The 23,199-nt window shown below is 34.3% G+C and overlaps 1 protein-coding gene across 14 annotated transcripts in view; it reads right to left on the reverse strand.

Moving 5' to 3' along the window:
• Window positions 1-2,716: 2,716 nt before the first annotated feature.
• LOC125679272 (hemicentin-2-like) overlaps window positions 2,717-23,199 on the reverse strand; it is a 43,803-nt gene continuing 23,320 nt past the window's right edge. For 4 of the 14 annotated variants that reach the window (XM_056153640.1, XM_056153644.1, XM_056153645.1 and 1 more), the window contains 11 exons: window positions 22,509-22,781; window positions 20,790-21,113; window positions 16,835-17,128; window positions 14,987-15,118; window positions 12,677-12,695; window positions 10,710-10,768; window positions 9,673-9,700; window positions 8,747-8,811; window positions 8,601-8,619; window positions 7,635-7,711; window positions 2,717-4,549 (listed from right to left, as the gene is read on the reverse strand). In XM_056153640.1, coding sequence (XP_056009615.1) covers window positions 4,464-4,549; window positions 7,635-7,711; window positions 8,601-8,619; window positions 8,747-8,811; window positions 9,673-9,700; window positions 10,710-10,768; window positions 12,677-12,695; window positions 14,987-15,118; window positions 16,835-17,128; window positions 20,790-21,113; window positions 22,509-22,781 — 1,376 coding nt within the window. In that variant the 3' untranslated portion in view covers window positions 2,717-4,463. Of the gene's footprint in view, window positions 4,550-7,634; window positions 7,759-7,846; window positions 8,046-8,600; window positions 8,620-8,746; window positions 8,812-9,671; window positions 9,701-10,709; window positions 10,769-11,319; window positions 11,431-12,676; window positions 12,696-14,986; window positions 15,119-16,834; window positions 17,129-20,789; window positions 21,114-22,508; window positions 22,782-23,199 lie in introns of those variants that run through there. The other 10 variants (XR_008799841.1, XR_008799842.1, XM_056153641.1 and 7 more) reach the window with 10 other exon arrangements.

Consider the following 23,199-nt stretch of genomic DNA (forward strand, 5'->3'; position numbering starts at 1 on the left):
CAAGAGCCCCTGTCTTCAATTTTGCCACCAATTGTGCAGCCAATGCAAAAATATCTCTGACGCACCAAGGTTACCAGAATGAAAAAAAAAACCGTACGGACTAAAATGTCAGGAAAGGAAAGCAGTTTTCATTCATGCAAGGTGAAGATAACGAACAGTGATCAATCTCATAACTCCTACAAGCAATACAAAATAGATAGTTGGGCAAACACGGACCCCTGGACACACCAGAGGTGGGATCAGGTGCTTAGGAGGAGTAAGCATCCCCTGTTGACCGGTCACACCCGCCGTGAGCCCCATATCCCGATCAGGCAAACGGAGTTATCCGTAGTCAAAATCAGTGTGCCAAGAACGGCTCAACAATCGGTATGAAACAAGTCAGACAGCATTTGACGATTCATGTCGATTCGATATATCCCAGTGAGCACGTCAGACAGCATTTGACCCAATGCGAGGTTATATTGACGAACTAGATCGTTATAACGACCATGGAATTTTCGAAATACTGACTTCAATCGAGACTGTTGAAATCCCTGTACCATCAACTTGTTTGTCAGTAGCTTACCTCGATTTAAAAACTGACTATACCCAGAACAAACTCTTGCATATCGAATCAGTTGAGATATATAAACACCATATGCAGGTGATAATGGAATATTGCTACATAAATGTGGGAAGTTGACGATGGAGAAGCTGAGATCATCCCGTTTGTCATACAGTTGAGTTGTCAGTTTTCCGTTAATGTCTACTTTCAATAAAATATCTATGTATGAAGCAGAAGTGGACTACTCTATGGTGTCCTTTATTTCGAGCTCACAGGGATATATCAAATCGACATATGAATGAAAGCTATCATTGTTAATAGACAAAACGTCATCGATATATCTAAAAGTCGAATTGAAGGTCACAGCGATATATTTTTTCTTCTCACGTAGAAGTGGATCGTCATTGGGGTACGATGTTTTGGAGACTTAAAGTTTAAATTTCGGGAAATATAGCTGTTATACACGTATACCAGTTCATTTTCACATATGTCGATTTATATTATGTTAAAGCAACACAATTTCGAACTGTCCCTAGAATATGCAAGTTATGCATAGGTTATTGCATTATGCAGACTTTTTCGATAAACAATTTAGATGAAAAAAATCTATTTAAAAAAAACCCTATATTTTTCTTGCTTTCGGTGAAAAGGTAAATGTATGCAATTAATACTCGAGCGTTGGGATTTATAACAATCAGAGCAGTCACTTCTGTATACCACAGTGTATGATATTTAAAAACAGCGATACAATAGTATGGTGTCTATTTAGTACTGGTTGCGAAATTTATAAACCGCTCTAATATATTACACCAGCTTCTGCGAGATAAATCGACTGTGAATCTGGGCTTGGAATATTATATCATTGAACATAGATAGAGGATATATATATTGCGTGTTTTGATTTTTGGTTTATCCAACGAGTTGATATGGTGTATTTATTCGCGAGGCTTGCGGAGATAAATACATGTACACCATATCACCGAGTTGGATAAACCAAATATCAAAATACGCAGTTATAGATGTTCTATTTATCTCATGCGTCTTCTTTTCACTTAATTTTGAGATGATCCCCAGTATGGTAGAAACAGCTGATTGAATTTGTTTGGAATCCGTGGCGCAGGCGTCGTGCTTAACCTGTCTACCTTACGCGGGAAAAAATAGTGCGGTTATAAACCATTAATATACAGTAAAAAGGGCATTTTTATAAAAGAAACCATGGATGAAAATTGTTTTAGAAGTGATTCTTAAGAATTGTGTCCAATTGTATTTACATATGTTAATGAAATTCTACATCAAACTGCGATCTACTAAAGTTACATATAACTATAGTTGAATATACATGTAGTAGAGAATTTCATTAATACTGTAGTAAAAATGTGATATAGTTACCTATAGCAAAATCCCCGGTTACTCTAAATAAATGTTTTGATACTTTGACTTATCTGAGTGATAGGTTTACAATTTACAATAAGTTTAATAATGTCTGTAATAATTTAGCATAGTAAATACTGCAACAAAGTGACCATTAAAGCATGTATTATTGTAAAATACATCGATACCATATCTCCTAGCTAACTGAAGTAGATACTTTGATACTTTAGTTGATTTAAGTAAAAGCATGGACATTTTCATTTAAAGTAGTGAAAACTGACCGAAACTATAGTTAAGTTTTTGTATGGGATTCCTGGTTGAATAAGGTTTGTTTAATAAACGCCAACAACCTGCTGGAAGACAATATTTCACATACGCATTCCCGATTTCATTAATGTTTGAATTAGTGTAGTTGCTATTGGGCAAGTATTTTTATCCTCGATTTCTCCTTTAAGTTTGATTTCATAAGAAATCCACAATCCTGGAATTTATCCTGCCAGAGAAATTCTTGATACAATCTGATTTGAAACACCCTGGACACGAGTCTCCTTTTGTTCACTAGACTAAGAAGAAACAACTTATAATTTCATTGAATCTCTGGGGGTGATAATGCCGAGAGCTTGGAAGTTTCTTTTGATGACTTATACTATTTGATATTGTTGCATTGACTACAATGGTGATATAAGTGTTATACCTGTCCAGAAACTACATGCATAATGATGTTACAGAGCAAGATTTCGATGTACAGTTCATATGACAGGAAAAACCAACAATACCAGCTTAAAACTATCACAAGACCCATTCTTTATTAACCTTTATTATTCCTATACGGATATTTCAAACTGTATACATTGTACACTAAATATTAAATATTACTATAATACATTCAATAAAACAGAGTAAGGCAGGGGTATAAGATACATGCATGTACCTGTAGTGACAAAAAATGAATAGCATATAACTATACAGCCTTTCAGGAAACACTTAGACATTTTGAACCATAGTTCTACAATTGAGGGCAATGACTTCACAAACATTTTTTTTTCATATCAACAAATAGATTTTTGATAGCAGGGTTTTGGTCCAACCCCCCCAAAAGAAAAGTATAAAACATCATCATTCAGCAGATATAGCTTCCTATATAAATGAACATCAACACATCAACATACGATTTTGATTAAATAGCTAGTGGATGGGTACCCCCAACAAAGCATATTGAAATTGTTCCTTGTAGTTGCGGATACAGAACCCTGGCACCCCCTTTTTCAAACAACAAAAAGATGTGCAGTACTATGTAGTAGATTATTTTCCCAACTTCATGTATGATCCATTATTATAAAAATATGTGCAAATCATAAAATGTATATGCCTTGTTTGTGTTATAACCCAGTATTTTCACAAGACATCCCCGTCCCTAATCAGGGCTTCGCCCTGGATCCATTCGGGGCTTCCAGGGAGTCCCCTGAGCTTTGATGTCTACTGTTCCCTCCGTTCAGAAACATTCTAGATCCGCTACTATATGTTTGCTCCAAAGGCGAGGACAGAATAGTCTTCGGTGAGGAACTTAATACATGAGACATCCTTGGAATGATAGTTAAATTTCCAGATGTTGGCAGGGTTAACGCAAGAATGAAGTTGATAAATAATCTTTAGTGTGGGTCTGCTTTTCAGTCTGTGCAGTTGTTCCACTTCCCAGTAAGGTGGCAATGAATTTTATGCTGTACTAAAGCTCTCTAAACTCCCTTAACAGGGAACAGTCCGTTTTATGTAAATGCTGTAGTAAATTATACTTGTTGAATATTTTGTAGAAATCCAGGGAATTTTTGTTTTTTCTTTCTACATGAAATTATATAATCCTGATAAAAGATGTTTTGTTAAATAATTGATTTCTACTTTACATATTTTCCCGAAAAATATATAATGTTTACTGATAAATTTCAGAGATGATGGTGTATGTCCCAAGCATCATCTTGTGTATATCATATATAGTTTAAATTTTTAGACTTCGAATAGCCTTCATCACAAATTCATGTGAAGACATAACGAAACGATCTGTTCGCTTTATACTATTCCTCCACAATTCACATCCATCTACTATAGTGATACGTTGTGTCTCTTGGCCGCTAGTTTACAGCGAAAAACCAATCTTTCCTCCCTTCTTTACATGGCCTCATCAGAATATAAAAACAGCGAAATTAGAATAAAAGTATGTCCAGTTGTGGAAAAAACAACAACCCGTAAATAGTTACATGCACATGTAGTTTTTGTACATACTTTCTAAATGACACAAGTATAATTCGATTCTTAACAAATGATGAGTACAAATCAACCGATTTGACATCAAACAGACGGAATCAGTCATATACTCTGTAGATATTATTATTATACAGTACTAGTGTATCAAGTTTAAACTACAATCGTTTACAAAGTGCATAATGTTTAAAGTAAACCACGTATATGTGTTGACAGTGCGTTGCATATTGTGGTACAATTAAGATAAATTTTGTACGTTGTCTTTCTTTTGTAATTATCATTTCAAACTGTCGCTTTAGACCTCTTTGGAGACTTTGAGGTTAACATCGGATGGCGATGAAGTCTTCAGTTTCTGAGAATTCTGGTATTTGTCGTCATCGTCTGTTGACACAAAATATTTATATTTATCATGAGCATGCATATAAAAGAATCTTATTTATTGTATTATACATAAGAATGTATGAAAGTTTATCATGGTCTATAACGATCCTCCAAGACACTTCGAACGTCCAGATTTCATTGGAACTTCAATAAATCATAGACACAGCTAATATATAGTAACAGTCTATGTCTCGGAACGGTTGAGAAATGATTGTATATACATTGTTGTTATTTGACGGCCAAACTATGCGCTTTGTCCAAAAAGAAAATAGTTTCTTGCTTGCCAGCTAGCAAATTTAGTAGACATATGAAAGGTGAAGATAACGAACAGTGATCAATCTCATAACCCCTATACGCAATACAAAATAGAGAGATGGACAAACACCAACCCCTGGATATACCAAAGGTGGGATCAGGTGCCTAGGAGGAGTAATCATCCCTTGTCGGCCGGTCACATCACCGTGATCCCTACCGTGGTATATCTTGATCAGGTAAATCAGGGAGTTATCCGTAGTCAATATCAGTGTACCAAGAACGGCATAACAATTAGTACGAAACACGTCAGGCAGAATTTGACCCAATGATAGGTTGTATTGGCAAACTAAATTGTTGTAATGACCATAGAATTTCCGAAATGCTTAATTTTAACGAGACTGTTGAAACCCCAGTACCATCAACTTGTTTGTCAGTAGGCTGCCTCGATTTAAAAACTGACCATGCACATAACAAGTTCTTGGGTATCGAATCAGTTGAGAGATATAAACACCATATGCAGGTGATAATGGATATTGCTACATAAATATGGGAAGGTGACGACGGAGAAGCTGAAATCAGCCCGTTTGTTCTAAAGTTCAGTCATTAGTTTACCGTTAATATCTACTTTTAGTAAAAAGAAAATATCCAAGTGTGAAGCAGCAGTGGACGATTCTTTGGTGTCTTTTATTTCGATTTCACTGAGAAACGACATATGCATGAAAATCATTATATACTTCTTTATTTAGGCAGTATATCAACTTCGTAAAAACACTAAATATTATACCAAGCCCCCATCGTTACTCATCACGAAAAATATTAACTGGTGTGTAGCACATGTCAGAAGTGGTGTAAATCAGAGGTAGATGTTTGAAAAAGTACTTTGAACAAATTTTTAATCACATAATTTTTCTCTCAAAATGCATCACTTTTGTAATTTTAATAGGAGTTATGAAAACGATCAGTATTTTTTATCTTCATCTTTTAATTCTAAAATTGTGAAATGATGTACAAGGAAACTTTAGCCTTTTTTAAATTATTAGATTTCTTAGAGAAAGTTGTGGAGGAAGAAATGTAATGTTGAAACGATAAAAACAATTTGATAAATGAGTATGCAATGTAATTTGTTTATAATCTTTAAATATAAAATAAAAGGCACATTTAACACAATAGAAAAATGTGGATGTCAGAAAAAAATCTATAAGATTGTAAAATTATCAAAGATTTGTTTTCTAACAAAGCTTACAAAATTCGGTTAAAAAGGAAACGAAATTACAAATCTGTCTGCTTGATAATGTTTCTGTACTATAAAGTTGTTAATAAGTTTAACGAATTCCAATTCATTTATACTTTGATGTAATCCATATCATTGTAAATCGTTAATGCTCTTTGAATTGTGGACACAACTTTCAGTATCCGGGTGTTGAGTGGTGATTGTAGTTCAATCTAGCTTCACTAAGATTTGATCCCCTTATCTCATTAAGATTTGATCCCCTTATCTCATTACCAAAAGCGTGAATAGTGAATGATGTTATATAATGAAAAAAAAGTGAGCAAGATCAAGTACACCATGGTCCCTCAATAATGACAACGTAAAACTGATACGGTATCAATTTTGATGCACCAGATGCACATTTCGACAAATAATGTATCTTCAGTGATGCTTCTTCCGGAGTTTTGGAAATTCGAAATAACAATAAACTTGTAAGAGCTAAAAGGAAAACTAGAGTGCCAAAACCTGGAGCCAAATTCGTCCAAGGATAGAGCTAGGCATGAGGGAGATCATCCTTAATTTTGAAATGAATTTTTAAATTTTATCCCAGCAATTTAATATACAATGCCACAAATGATAAATAGTACTGCCATGTGGAAAATACAACAAATTATCTTCTGAATCACATTTTATAGTCAATATGTTCAAAATGGGCATAACTCCCGAAAAAAAGTAGCACGAAAATTTCCTACGGAAGCTTACATTTACATGGTATGTCCAATTTAAGTACAAAGTTTCATAAAATCCTGTTAAGTGGTTTCAGAGGAGTTGCGCTGACAAGAACAGGACTGACAGACTGACTGATGGGTCAAAAACACCATACATTCCACACTTAGTTTCATAAGGTATAATTTATTTCTTCTTCTGCATTAAAAAATGCTATACATCTAAAGCGTATATATAATTGTTCATTATTCGTAAAATCTTCGCGCTACCAATTCCGCCTCGATAATCAATATTTAGACGAATAATTCAAGACTAATGTACGTTTGGAAAATTGTCGATCTCAAGTCAAAGCAGACACCTAACCATTAAAAAAATGAAAGATTATTACAAAGATACGTGATGTAGCCTGTCTTTCATGACTTGTGAGCTTGAACTGTACATCCTTTTTCTTATTTTCATCTTCTGAAATTGAATAACTTGCATCTCTGATCAGAACATCGTCCCCGTTTTCCAGAAATTAGGTTCCGAGAGCTTTGGAATAATGAACTGGAACGTGCCTCCATTTCGGGGTGATCATTTCAATGTAAAGTTAATATGTCTTTGTTTACTAAGAGAAATATTTTACATAACTATGTTATAATGACTTTGATATAAATAGAAAATAACCTGGATCCTTCTCTAAACAAAATTGAACGCTAAGACATTCCTAAAAGTCAAGGAACTAACTTCAAGTAAGCTTGTTTGAAGTTGATTCCATGACTTTAGAGAATTTCATACTATTCAATATGTGCACTATTTCTCATTCTAACATATCAAAAACACAAAGCCTTCATTCACTATGGTAATTATAAGGCAAATTATAAGAATATGCAACATAAGTAAACGTATATGTACCTTCTCTTTTAGAAACAGTTGAAAGTTTCTCATATTTGCTTTCACCACTGGATCCTTGTATGCTCTCGTAAGTTTGCCTACAATAATCCATGGCTGTAGATAATAACCATTAGCATACTATCAACTAGAAAACAAGCAAGATACGGCATCGTTAGCCAGATAATGAAAAAGTCTAACATTGTCAACCAAAAAACAAACAAACAAAATCTGACCTTGTTAACAAGAAAACAGAAAAAGACTAACAGGGCATCTTCATAAGTTCATTTTGATGGTATGCTATGTTGATCCTGACCTCCCTCTGACCTAAAGTCCATTATTATATAGCGACGTTTGATCTCGAAGTCAATTTGTCCTTGCGACCTTTGTCTCTTATCCTCAGATATTTTCAACAATGGATCCTCATAAGTTTGTCTTCAATAACACATTAATTTAAACGATAACCAATGATATTGTTAGCCAGAGAACTACAAATGCAGTACTGAAAAGTCAAACATGGCCCCACCATCAGATTATGTGAAATAAAGTACTGTTCTGATCTTGACCTTTGACCTAAGGGTACATGTGGTAGAGCTGTTTTTATTGGACCACCACTTACTTTGCTCCAAATATAAGATTTGAAATGAAGCAACATTATACAATGTCAGAATTATTCGCATAGTGGTATTTTGCTTTTGACTCCACGATATGTATATATGTCTTTCCATGACCATCGTCAATGTCATTGACCCTAGTGATATACTTTAAACTGTATGATAACACATATAATTTTCTTTTCCTGTTGGGTATAAAGTTATGAAAATAAACAAATACATGTAAATGTCTCATTAAAAGTTAACAGATGGACAGACATACACAGTGATTACCATACGGGGATTTCAACACAGACAAATAAGTATGAGAGAGAGAGAGAGAGAGAGAGAGAGAGAGAGAGAGAGAGAGAGAGACAGAGGGGGATATATACATTACCTCTCGCTGTCTTGTTCATCTGTGTAAAAGAAGGAATAATTTTCAATATTGGTATAAACACATACATTTTTCAACCAAATGCAAGAACATTCAGTGATTACTGTTAATAAATTGATACCAGTTATACAAATAAAACTGTACATAACCTTTAGTGGAGAGACTCTCATACTGGTTTCCATTTTCTGTCTCTGTCAATTCTTCATACACACCCCTGTATGAAAAAATAGTGATAGTCTATTGTAGAAATGTATATCAAAATAGTCTTATGAATTCACTCAGACGAATATTCACACGAACAAAAACATAGACGTCTTTTTACTTACATAATGAATCAATTTGAAGAGACAATAAAGATCGTGAAAATGTTTTTTTTTTCTACTCAAATATTTCATTAAAACCACATTTCGCTTATACGAAAGTAACTTTAGTGAATGTTTAAGAGTTTTGTTGCGCGTTTTAGTAGATTTTAAAAGGATTGAAAGCAAAAATAAGTATGAATGTATATGTTATGAAGAGAGTTTAGTCCCATTTAACATACGACGTCTTTGTCGTAAATACATTAACATTGATTCAATGTATTTGACTTCTTAAACTATACCTAGTTTACTCTAATGGAACAGTATCAATAAATAATTCAAAGCTGTAAACTCACAGATAGAGAAACACGTCAATACAAAATTATAATTGTAATTGTAATTGATTTTTAATACAGTCCAAATCGTATAAGAATACTTTCTAGTTAGTTTACTTTTATATTGTATACTTCGTTAAAAAAAAAATCGACCATTTTAAATTATCTCGTACTCATCTTTGCTAGTTATATTCCCTTCGAAAGATTGCCACCTTGTATCAAACAAAACTCGAATATTTCTCACACAAGTTTGCGTTGTGTCTTTGTACAGTTCGTGTGATTTTAAGAGGTAGAAAATGTGGAAAGTTTACATACTACAGATTGACGATGTATAAGCATTAATGAGAAAATCTCTCTTAGGCGATCATGAATCCAAATATGCGGAACAAATTTGCAGTAAATTACAAATTGGCAACACTCCTTTTTCAGATTATCATTTACCTTTCTCCGTGTAGATGTACACTGTGCTCTGAAAATAAAGACAGGAATTGCATTTAACAGCGACATTTTGGGAAGGAATCGACTCCCAAGACTGACCATGTCGTATTCAGTTAAAAAGAAAACCAGACAGAAGCAATACACATATTATCTCCATCATGCATATCTCTTATCCTTAGACGAATTTGACTCCCCTTTTTTGATACTCTATTTTCCCCTAAAATAGCTCTTGGGGCCTACAAGTTTTCTGTTATATAGGATTTCAAACATTTCGGTTGAGCATCACTGAAGAGACATTATTTCTTGAAGTGCGCATCTGGTGCATCAAAATTGGTACCGTATAAGTTTCACACTCTATTGCAATATGAATGCGTTTTACGATCCCCATTATACTTGTATTTAGATACAAGAGATCGTGCATAATATGATGTAAAGAATTTGCCATTAGTAATTACTCGTATTTGGATTATGCAATATCGAAGATAATGAAGTTTAGCCTTAAAGTTTATCATTGCCAAATTTTAGGATTTTGTCTTTATTACAAAACTGGAAACAGAAATTTTGGCTACAACAGTTATCTTGGACATAACTGTACTGAGTATAAAGCCATGATTATTAAAGCGTATTCCACGCAAACATTCATGATATCACCATTTGTCTAGATCATCTATTCACTTTCCATAAATGTAGCGTAAAAGTACATTTGGAAAGGCAATGATTGTTGTTTGGCACAATTTGTCGTCTTCTTTGTCTTTCTTAATGGTTTTGATTTATAGATTTTTCTAAAAACCGATCCTATGTTTGTCCTGATACCCTTACGTGGACCTGAATTCATGTTTAGTAATTGTACAAACCTCAATAGATACCGTTCAGGGAAGTCTCAAAATACATTGTATACTAGTATTCGGCCCAATGGTTCTTTCGTGAATTTCCTGTTGAACCTTTAACTATCCTTATGCATTGTATATTTAATTTCATAACTCATGAGGATACAGTAGGGAAGCAAAGACATAATTTGTTTTAATAGTACTTGTACTAACCTGGCATTGGGGTACTGGATTCGGCTTTCGTTAAATCGGTTATGTTTATACCTTTATCTCTGTAAGATAAAACCCTGCATCTTAATTATTAAGCAGTCATGTGTATACTCAACAGGGGATGCTTACTCCTCTTAGGCACCTGATCCCACCTCTGGTGTATCCAGGGGTCCGTGTTTGCCCAGCTATCTATTTTGTATTGCTTATAGGAGTTATGAGATTGATCACTGTTCGTTATCTTAACCTTGCATACTACTGATTGATTGGTAACATCTGCACATTAGAGTTACAATATAATAGCACTGAACAGATTACTTTCAAGCGAATTCTACTTCTATTTGTTTTGAAATGAAAATCTATTTATGCATATTTTTGTATTAGTCTTTGTATGAGCAAAAAATGCATTGTTTCTGATCATGGAAAGGTTAAGATAACGAAGGTTTACCAATCTCATAACTCCTATAAGGAACACAAAATTAACAGCTGGGTAAACACGAACCGCTGGACATAATAAAAATGTTATCAGGTGCCTAAGAGTAATCATTCTCTATTGACCGGTCAATACAGATACAATTCTGACAAATAAATTTAATTTATTGATTACGTATCACACCGTTTTTGGTAATATTTCAGCCATTTTACGGCGGATATGGTTTTCTTAATTCATAGAAGATCGGAATTTTGTATGACACAAGGCAGGATTACTGTAACAGCAAAACTGAAACTACAAGCATACGATATGTTTATGTATTTTTTATCAGTGGTTGTCAGAAAACTAGCATCCCTAAATTCCATATAGAATTCCAAACACATAACATTGAGTTTCCAAGTTTGGTTAAGCATGTAACTATCATGATATTCATGTATCTAAACTTTCACTTTTTATTTCAATGTACATCTATTACTTCCACAGTAATTAGTGTTTTCATTTAACATATTTCTGAATTAGAATTGCCTTGGTGTGCATAATAGAATAAAATTTGACTAGTTTAGACAAGAAATATTCTGGATAGGACCATGACAAAAATCAAAGTACACGAAGTCATCTACAAAAATAAATGCATGTATCAATCCACTTTTTTGGCACGCTGGTTTTGGCTATATTTAGCTCTAAAACTTCATAGTTATTTCGGATTTCAAACATTTCGGTTGAGCATCACTGAAGAGACCTTATTTGTCGAAATGCACATCTGGTGCATCAACATTGGTACCGTATAAGTTTTACATGTAGCTACTGTGCATTATGTTTCTAAGGGCTGTCTTAAAATATCAGGTTGATAAAGCCTACATATATTAGGTGAGCTTTGCGTTTCACATATATTTCTTCATACGGTCAGTAACAAGTCTATTAAACTTAGTACGGTTTCACAAGAGACAAACATTGCGAAGTACATGTATGTCAAAAAAATTAAAACCCACTTCCCCTATATCTTCTGAGTAATGTTCACTCACCACAAGGAATGCAGCATATAGAGTATACAATTCTTGAAATGATTATAACTGTAAATACAGGTTAGGTAGCCCTCACCCTAGAATACAAATCCCTCATCACAGTTTGAGAGTTTCATAATTTTACTGGATGTATCCGTGTTTATGATTATCACTACATCCACGGTTTGACGACAATTTGAACGAAATTACAACGATCGAAATTTTTTTTTAGTTTTCACCATTGTCCATTTAGCTCCGCTATGCGGTTTGCTTGAATTTCTCCTTATATAGAAGAACGAATTTTATAATTCAAATGGCTAACGACGATTATCCTTATATTCATCTGCTGAATGTCAAGAGGTAAATTATATCATAGATTTTCGAACATCTGTGATATTTATCAGTCCCATATTATATCAATGTTCCACTTCTCTAAAGCCTACATATAAAATTTGGTTGAAACCTAGTACCAGCTTAAAGTTTTACAATTCAAGATCGACGGTGTAATGATTGTAATTAGGGGACTAAGTGGGACTTACATGTTTTTTCTCTCCAACTCTACAAGAAAAATAAAATTAGAATTATCTACAAATATGGATGCGATCAATCATTACTGATTTAAAAAGAGATACCTGTGATTCGTCAACTCTTTGCGAGTACAATTTCTATTAAATTGTCGTTCCCTGGCATGAATTCAAAAAAAAAAAAAAAATTACATAGTTTTCCCCGGCAATCGTCACATTTTTCTGCGAATTTTATCACGAAATGACTTAAAGTTAATTTTACCGAATTATTAATCCGGCTTTATTTTTGAGGTATACCTGATCTCACCTCTGGTGTGTCCAGGGGTCCGTGTTTGCCCAACTATCTATTTTGTATTGCTTGTAGGAGTTGTGAGATCGGTCACTGTTCGTTATCTTCACCTTGCATATGGCATACATTAATACAAAATTGCTTCAGCGATAATTTGCTGGTTAATAACATATACCATGTTAAAAAATTCAGTAAATAAGTTTCATTTAAAAATGATATCAAAATGCAACGGTTGCTGGTTAATTGATTGTTTTACGTTCTGTCTAGAAATTTTCACTCATATTGAGACGTCACCAGTTGTATTTGAAGTACCTCAAATTTAGTCCTACCCTTAGCACTTTTGTCCGTAACACTGTGATGGTTTTCTAATGTGCAAACGCCTGTCATGAAACGGGACCCCTGTTTTTAAGGCAATATCCGAAAAACCCGTGATTCACTTCTAAGTGCATTTCACGTTTGACGAAGAAGCAATCACTACGTCTTAAATTTGGTACAAGCAGGGCTTGAACTCACGATTCCCCGATAACTAAGCGACTGCTCTACCACTGACCGGAAGAAGATGCAATGATACATGGTACTTTGTGAAGATGAAACGATACACGGTATCATTGATAAAAAAGACAAGATAAGGATTGGCTACATTGAATTGTAGTAAGTTTGAATAAGGAACTGCTTTAGGACCGATGTATACTCAAGTTTACTTTAAGTATATCCCACAACGAACAAAAAATAATAGAGTTAAGTTGGTCGATCGGTTCTATATTGATTAACGTCCCTTGTTTCACTCATAAATGTTGGGGACGTCACCATTGTCGGTATAGGGCTGCAAAATTTGGGCTTATGCTCGTTACTTATGGCCTTTGAGCAGGGAGGATATTCATCGTGTCACACCTCCTGTGACACGAGACATCGATATTTACGGTCTCATCCGAAGGACTGCACATACATACTTATAGCATGTACTAAAATACTTGTTACACACATATAATGTATGTATCCTGTGACATTGAAATTCACGCACGATTCACTTGCATCATAATGTGAGTCCTTTATCATGCATGCTTACACGTAATTTGTCCTTAATTTTGGATTGTAAATCTCCGATTTACGAAAGGTATTTCCTCCGCTTTTGAGCACAATCATACAAGAACCTATAATTGTATAGGTAATTGCTAAACACTTTTTATTTAAATGATCGTAATTAGTGATGAAGCGATTGTCGCCGACAATCGGTTGTCGATCGTTTTTGGCTCTTCGATTCCGATTATCGATTCTATTTTTCATAATCGATTGTCACTTGTACACTAATTAATATATCTAATCCGAAATTCATCTGACTGTTAAACCCGGTTTTATATCGAGACCTGTGCGGGGGAGAGTCAGAGTGGACTCCACATTAAAAAGTGGGAATTCAGTGACACCAGCAAGTGTGTATACTGCACATATCCATAAAATTAAATAGAATTACCCCCCCCCCCCCCAATAATAAACATTTATTAACAACATGTAAATACCTATTATATCGATCATTGGTCGATACAGTTTTCTGATTATGATTATTTCCGAATTTTCAACACTAATCGTAATACATACCATAATAAATTTGTTATTAAAACTCATCCAACTGATTTAATTATAGAAATGGCTTAAAACAACTACATTTCAATGCGGACGAATTTTCTAAAAATAACCGGAAATCAGCAAAACTCAATAATACTATGCAAAAAGGTCAAGGTTAACAACCGTATCTCCATAGAAAGCAGTGCGGTCTCTCATTGTGTTGTCATCTTTCTCCAGTATAACTTCACTTTATTACATATATAATGTATTTGTCATAAATCTATTGCATTGAATATAAACCAGTTTTGTTACGAACTCTTGTTGGAAACATTTTATTAATATAGCAGATTATCGCAAAGTTGCTAGAATTTTCTTTGATCAATGATTAGCTGGATACTTAAATTTCCTCTATTCAAACATTTCTCGTTAAAGCTCACTGCGACTTTTACTACAAATATTAAAAAGTTATACGTTACTTATTACACAGGTGAATGTATATCGCCTTCGGAGAAGGATCACGAGGACTAGGATAATGATGATGAAGGTCACGATCCCTACAGCACTCCCTACTGCTACCCCGATCTGATTCTCGACACTCTCCTGTATTCCTGGAAATACCAACGACAAAATAATTGCCATAATAGAACAATCATCATAAGCATATCCATGAATTGATGTTTCGTGGTTCCAAAACTCAACAGTCTTAATTTTTAAGACATGTATATGCATATTTATTAAGCGTTTAAAATTAAGATTGTTTCCATCGCACTCCCTCTTCCAACCAGACCTGGGGTCAATTACTTTAAAATGTAATGCATTAAATTACAATTACATTCGAATTTTCACAATTACAATTACAATTACCATTACTTTCATTCATATAAGTAATTAATTAAATTACAATTACTTTGCTAAAGTAATGAATTACATTACGGCGGGTGTGACCGGTCAACAGGGGATGCTTACTCTTAGGCACCTGATTCCACCTCTGGTGTGTCCAGGGGTCCGTGTTTGCCCAACTATCTATTTTGTATTGCTTATAGGAGTTATGAGATTGATCACTGTTCGTTATCTTCACATTGCATTACACATTACAATGGGGGAAAATACAACAAAAATCTACGAACACAATTTATTAGAAGTTAACTTTTAAATCAGAGTGATTGTCAATCACACTATGACTATGTATGAAGATCTGTTCTAAACAAAGACTTGGCTGTTTATTCAAATACCTGTGATAATATCGCATATTTTATTTCCAAAGAGGTCTAAATTAAGGAGTTAGTAACCCCCTAATTTATACCTCTTTGGAAATATATGATGTTGATATGTAATTCAAATGTAATTGAAAAGTAATGGTCATTACTGGCATTTTTATGAAAGTAATGAATTACATTACAATTACTTGTAATTCAAAAATGGGTGCATTACACCCCATTACTTTAAAGAAATGTAATGATTACAATACATTACCATTACACATTACCATTACCCCAGGTCTGCTCCCAATCACACACCACTATAATCTAAAACAAAGGCAGTTTTTTGCCTTGATCAACACAAAACGTACGTTTATACTTGTGAAAATTCAGATTTTATGCCTAAATTGATCTGTTTGTGATCTTATGAACTAGAACATAACAGCACGATCACCTCAAACTACTTATAATCATCATAACATAAATGCACTGCGATTTTTCTTGCCGACATTTTACTTTCACTTGTGCCCCCTCCTTTTTCGGAAATCCTGGATCCACCATTGAACTTAGTATCAACATTTTAGGTAAAATGTCAAGGTCAAAGAAATAACATTAAATGTACATTGTACATTTCCTCGCATATATTACAGCCATTAGTAAATGGGGCGACGATAGGAGTACGTATTCCTTATAAAACACTGTCTGAATACTTGTTAGCTTTAGATTAAATGCCAAAAGTTTGATATCTATATGGTACTAAAATCTGCAACAAATCAAACTCTTGATTATTCCATCGGGTACTAGGAGATCCGTAACTCCCACGTATAATTGCGGCCGATTGGCGAGGAAACATTCACTACCTACTTGCATTGTCTTCGCTTTATAGTTTCTAAGTGAGCGCTGGGATCAGAGATTAAATATGACATATTCCCGTTGCGACGCTAGCGATATAGCCACCAGATTACCAGTCTTTGCAGGGAATGGAAATTATTTATGAATTCGAAATAGTGAATAACACTCATCGAAGTAAGAGATAAATCTAAGATTTAACTTTCATTCAAAATGCATCACATAAAATGAATTTAATGTGATTATCAACAGATATCTAGTGGAGAATAAGTTTACCTGTAACAGTGCAAAGCACATCTGATGTAGATTTCCCAAGCACATTGAAAGCAGTAACTGTAAACCATACTGTCCCCTGAAGCTCAATACTGGGAGTGTAACTGTGGAGTCTTCCATATCCATTGTCACGAATGTATTCTACATCTTTAAATGATGCTGATAAATTACCGACAGTGGAATAGGAAATCTTAAAAGTCTGACTATCTCCACCATTAAAGTTAGAAATCCACGATAACTTTATGGAAAAGGGGTTGCCGCAGTCCAGTGTAACATTGGTTGGTATCAATGGTGGTGCTGAAGTTAATATATAGTACGGGTGATGATACACGATTTGTGGAAATAAAGAATTCTTATTTTTATAATTCATTATCCAGGAAAATGATCACACATATTACCGTAGATACCATTCAATACCGTAATACAATATTTGTATGTTTGTTCTACATCGTTCTACAGAATTCAAATTAAACTGTAGCAATATATCATGCAAGTATGATTTTGATATGAATGTAATGGAATTAGATTCCACATACATACATTGAATACTTTATTTTAAAAATTACATTAATTTAAAAAAATTCTTTACTTCAATTTATTTATTTACATGTACAAAGGATGAAACGCCATTATAAGAAGATAAAAAATCAAAGTGAATTAATTTTCTAACTTTGATTGTGTTTCCTTTGTTCCATCACAACAACTCATGTTTACTGTAATTAAACTACTGAATACATAGCTACATAGTTAAAGCTAAACGTTTTTAAAATACTTAGTGGTGTAGTTCAAATATTTCTACATTGAAAACCATATTACATTCCATTAAGAACACCAATACACAATATGAAAGTAGGAGACATTTGCATCTTGTAGAAGGTAAGAACAGTTATAAGAATGGTGATCTAGTTTTACTTTGAAATCAATGTTTCACATGAAAGTCGATATAGCATTTAAAGCAAATTGTTTTCATTTGTTCAATTCATGCACATGCATATCACCAGTTTTGCATGAGTTATTATTTTAGCCAGTATGTGTTTATCAGAAACATTAAATTGCGTTAGCTTATTCATATAGATCTTAGGGAATATATATGTAACTGCTTTGAGAAAGAACTGCACAGTCACGCTACCTCTGGATTCCAGCCTACATTTTTAACTCGTATATTTTAAAAAGCTTTGTAATTTTTGCTAATGATATGTTTTTAAATGCAAAGAACAATCGATTAGTAATTGCTTATCAATTTTAATGCAAGTGTTAATTTATCAATTGCTCTTAATTTCTTTTTTCCCATACACTACATTTATTCACATAATGAAAGCTAGTCAGGGTTTTAACATCACGCCCTTACAATCACACCTGACTAGGGGATACAGGGTATTTTATCTACCATTTACTCTCACATCCACTTGCTCTTAATTTCAATTCATTTTGATTAGGGGGTAGAAAAATATGTTCCTTGAAACCGGGCTTTAAAACGCCATATATTTTAAAATGCTTATTGATATAAAAGAATAACCATTTAGTTTGTCAAAATACTTTATATCATTGAGTAAAAATGGATAATATTTGACATAATTTGCAATTGATCACAGAGTGAACATTTTCGCTGTGTTTAGGACTGTAAACATACATGTGTGTTCCACTCGTGAAACAACAAAAGTTCTGGTATAAATTAGCTAAGTGACAATATATAAGACCTGCAAAAAAGGAATTCTATTTCACGGGGGAGGGGGATATTTTAAAAATAGTTTTCATTTTCTATTGATTCCTATATTGAAATACGTGATTTTAACCCAAATTATAAAGTTATCTTTCTCTATGAAAATGCATATAAATATCTATATTGAAATAAAAAAATTAAAATGATAGCTTTAAAAAAATACCAGAAGGTAGGCGGAGAAACAGTACTATGTAAAACTTATACGGTACCAATTTTGATGCACCAGATGCGCATTTCGACAAATAATGTCTCTTCAGTGATGCTTTCGCAGTTCTTAAAGTAATTCATAACTTTATAATTTTTGCCCTTAAATATTTTGATAAAGATCTTGCTTGTCAAACAGATGCTAATGTTCTTGTATGCATGCAAGGTGAAGATAACAAACAGTGATCAATCTCACAACTCCTATAAGCAATACAAAGTAGATAGTTGGGCAAACACGGACCCCTGAACACACCAGAGGTGGGATCAGGTGCCTAGGAGGAGTAAGCATCCCCTGTTGACCGGTCACACCCGCCGTGAGCCCTATATGCTGATCAGGTAAACGGAGTTATCCACAATCAAAATTAGTGTGCCAAGATCGGCTTAACAATCGGTATGAAACACGTCAGCATTTGACTCAATGATAAGTTTTATTGACGAACTAAATCGTTATAACGACCATATAATTTGCGAAATATTGACGTCAATCGAAACTGTTGAAACCGCTGTACCATCAACTTGTTTGTCAGTAGCTTACTTCGATTTAAAAACTGACTATACGCAGAACAATCTCTTGCATATCGAATCAGTTGAGATAAAAAAAAAACCATATGCAGGTGATAATGGAATAATGCTACATAAATATGGGAAGTTGACAATGGATAAGCTGAAATCATCCGGTTTGTCATACAGTTGAGTTGTCAGTTTGCTGTTAATGACTACTTTCAATACAATATCTAAGTATGGAGTAGAAGTGGATGACTCTGTGGTGTCCTTTATTTCGAGCTCACAGGGATATATCAAATCGACATATGAATGAAAGTTATTATTGTTAATATACAAAACGTCATCGATATATCGAAATGTCGAATGGAAGGCCACAGCGAGAGATTTTGTCTTATCTATTTTGTATTGCTTGTAGGAGTTATGAGATTGATCACTGTTCGTTATCTTCACCTTGCACATAAACGTTTTTGAATAAATTCTGCTTCATATGAATATAAAAACAGGTCAGCTAACAAAGGAGCATAATTCGTGCACATGGGAATTCTAACAGATTGTCGGAAGACCTGATCACCAAATACCACAAAGATATCGTCAATGAGGAACTCTAGCATATTTTTTATTTTAACTTCAGATTACTTGTACGTGGAATCAGACTGGCGTTTAACAAAGTAAGTATTTTGAATGACTGATCACTAAATATGAATATTTCCGGTTTCCATTTTTGTTGAAGAAGCAACTGTCTATGATATCAAAAAGTCTAGTCTTTAATTCATCTCGAGGAATGGTCGTGTATAGTGTTGAAAAGTCATAGGTTTTAATGTTATTAATTTGGGAAAAATTCTTCGATTTCACGTTTACTAAAAGTTCTTTAGAATTTTTCAGAATCCACATTTGATTAACACCACTTCTGGTATATGTAGTCGGACAGTAAGTTTGAAGTTTCTCCTTCATAGGTGTTAATATTTTCGTGAGGAGCAAAGATAGGGGCTTGGTAGAGCACTTACTGGATGCAGCAATGTATCTTTGTTTATAAAGGGTTTTATGTAGTGTAGGATTCCAGTATAGGTACGGTAACTCATAATTCGTATTGTATTTCAGAGTCTATTCATCATCAATATCATCACCAGCATTTCTATGATATCCAACATAACCACAAAAAAAATTGTCCTGAAGACCAAAGTTAACTGAAATTTCACACCCAGTTCCATAAATGTTTCTTACATTGAACTTTCAGTCTGCTCTGGATTTTATTCTTAAGGAGCATAAATTTGAAATTACTACTTGTAGTAATTCCGAGGAATATCATTTGAGTCCATCCATTACGTAACGAATTTAAAAATACAGTTTATACTTCCTGTGATACACGACGTTTGGGATTGCCTTTGTAAGAGGAAACTGTAGTACTTTGATGGAACGACGAACGAACAACGGGCAAAAACATATAGCAATTCGTCATCTGAGTGACTCAGGTTACCTAAAAATAAGGATTCATTACATAAACAACATGTTGTATTGTTTCTACTGACTCACTTGCTGTGTCCACTTGATGACTTCCGTAGAAAGTACCAACATCATTCTGAACCATTAGCGTGTAATTTCCAAAATCCTCTGCATAAACCCTATTTTTGTGTAGAGTGATGTTTTGTTCATTTTCTTCTCCGGCAACTGTTATTCTGTAACCATCTGTATTATTGTGAAGGACTCTACTCACATTGTGTTTTCCTATGAAAGTCCACTGCGTCAAAGTCGCTGGTGGGTATAATAATAATCTCACGAGAATTTGAAGAGAGTCGCAACTTCCTATAACAAGATTGTTTGGAGTCTGGGAAGCACTGTAATGCAGTCGGGGTTTACCTGTTTGATGAATAAGCACACGATCGGAAAACTTACATTTATTAACGAATCTTCAGTATCTAAGCACCATGCACAAAGATGAAATTATTTTCACGTCCATAACATTTGCGAAATGCTGACTTTAAACGAGACTGTTAAAACTTCTGTAATACCAACCTGATTGTCACTAGCCTTCCTCGATTTAAAAATTGATCATATGCATAACAAGCTCTTGCGTATAGAATCAGTAGAGGAATACATGTGTAAACACCTTATACAGGTGATAACGGAACATTGCTACATCAATATGGAAAGTTGACGATGGAGAAGCTGAAATCATTCTGTTTCTTATAAAGTCAAGTTTTTAGTTTGCCGTTAATGATGTTCATGATAGTTTCGATTCATAAAGGTTTACGGTCTTAAGAGGTTTGGCCAACTGTATGAATATCATCACCCACACATATAGGAAGACATCAAATGATACAAATGAACACCGAGTGCAATAACCGCAATTATGTCATGATGATTTTGTTATGAGCACATTGTGCTCGTTGATATGTTTTCTTAAATCTCCCGCTCCTTAATTGTTTTCTTCATTTTAAAGAGACACTCTACAAGCCTCTTATCTCATGAAAATAGAATAGAAATTCAGGTGGCTCATTACTCTGAATTTTCATTTCATGTCTCGTTTAATCACCTCGTATGGAGCATGATTTCACCATCGAAAAAATATTTTAAGCTCTCAGTAATCATCTTATCGCACTATCTGAGTCTTTTAATCGTGTTTTATGATGTATTCATATCATACATCAATTTGGACTCTGTAATCTTTTATTTGCAAACAAAACACCCTTTTACTATTCCGTGGAAAATCACAAAAAAATCCTATAAAATCGAGAGCCTGTAACATTCTGTTGATGGTAAAACCATATTTCATAAGAGGTAGTTTAACGAGCCATTAAATAGAATTTTGGTGTAATGGGGCATCATAAGAAACTCGAGTTTTAAGGAAAAGTTGTGATCGTTCGTCACGGATGTTGAAGGTCGGGGTTCAAATCCCGGTCGCGACGGACCCAAGTCGTCAAACAGGTAGTGAGTTGCATCGCCAAACGCTCGGCATAAGGTGTGAATGTCACGGGTCATCGGAGATAACCTTAAAATGTGTGTTCCGTGTCGCAGTAGGTGTAGCACGATAAAGATCCCTCACTGCTCAATGGCCCTATGCGCCGAGCGTAGGCCTGAATTTGAAACCCTTCACCGATATTGGTGACGTCTCCATCAGTGAAAAATTCTCGAAAGGGACGTTAAACAAGATACAATCAATCAAAAGATCTGGTTATGGAACCTATATTTGTTATATTGCCACCTGATAGAAGTAACGGTTAAAGATTGGCCCGTAATAACAAGAAAACTTACACCTAACCACCACATTGGTTGTTCTGACAGCTGCTGGTCCCTTCCCATTTTCAGCTGTAACTTTGTAACTCCCGTAATCTAAGCAGTTCGCTGATGATATATCCAGTGTGCTACTGTCTACATTAGAGTCGCTCTTTACAACAGTGTCGTTTTCAACAAACAGCCATGTGATGGTAGATAGCGGATTTCCCTCCACATCACATTTTATCTGAAGTCGTTCATGTTCACTAGTGACATATTCTTTATCTAAGTTTGATGTGATGACATTGTTATCTGAAAAGAAGTTGATATTTCTAAATATTAGAGCGACAAAAGGTGATTGTTAAAGTTTTCTATGATATATAGTAATTATCATTAATTTGTGCTAAACAATGTGCACGATAGACAACACATGCTAGGAAACCAGTTGCTTGTTTAAAAAATCGTTAACACAATCACATGTATTTATTGCATAATTAAGAGGTTTATTGTGGCCAGAAAGCAGAAATATTTTGACATGCATTTATGTAAGAAGGCTGCGTATAACTAGAACTGTCCTAATGGGACTAATACCCCCCGCGTGGCATATAAGATGATGGGAAATATTTAATGCAAGCACATTGGACAAAGTGGGCAACCCCCAAAATGAAAAGAAAATGTGCGTAACTTCTATAACTGTTACAATATTTCAATGAAAATAAGAGATGCACAA

The sequence above is a fragment of the Ostrea edulis genome, chromosome 2 (assembly GCF_947568905.1).
Source record: "Ostrea edulis chromosome 2, xbOstEdul1.1, whole genome shotgun sequence".
Lineage (NCBI taxonomy): Eukaryota > Metazoa > Mollusca > Bivalvia > Ostreida > Ostreidae > Ostrea > Ostrea edulis.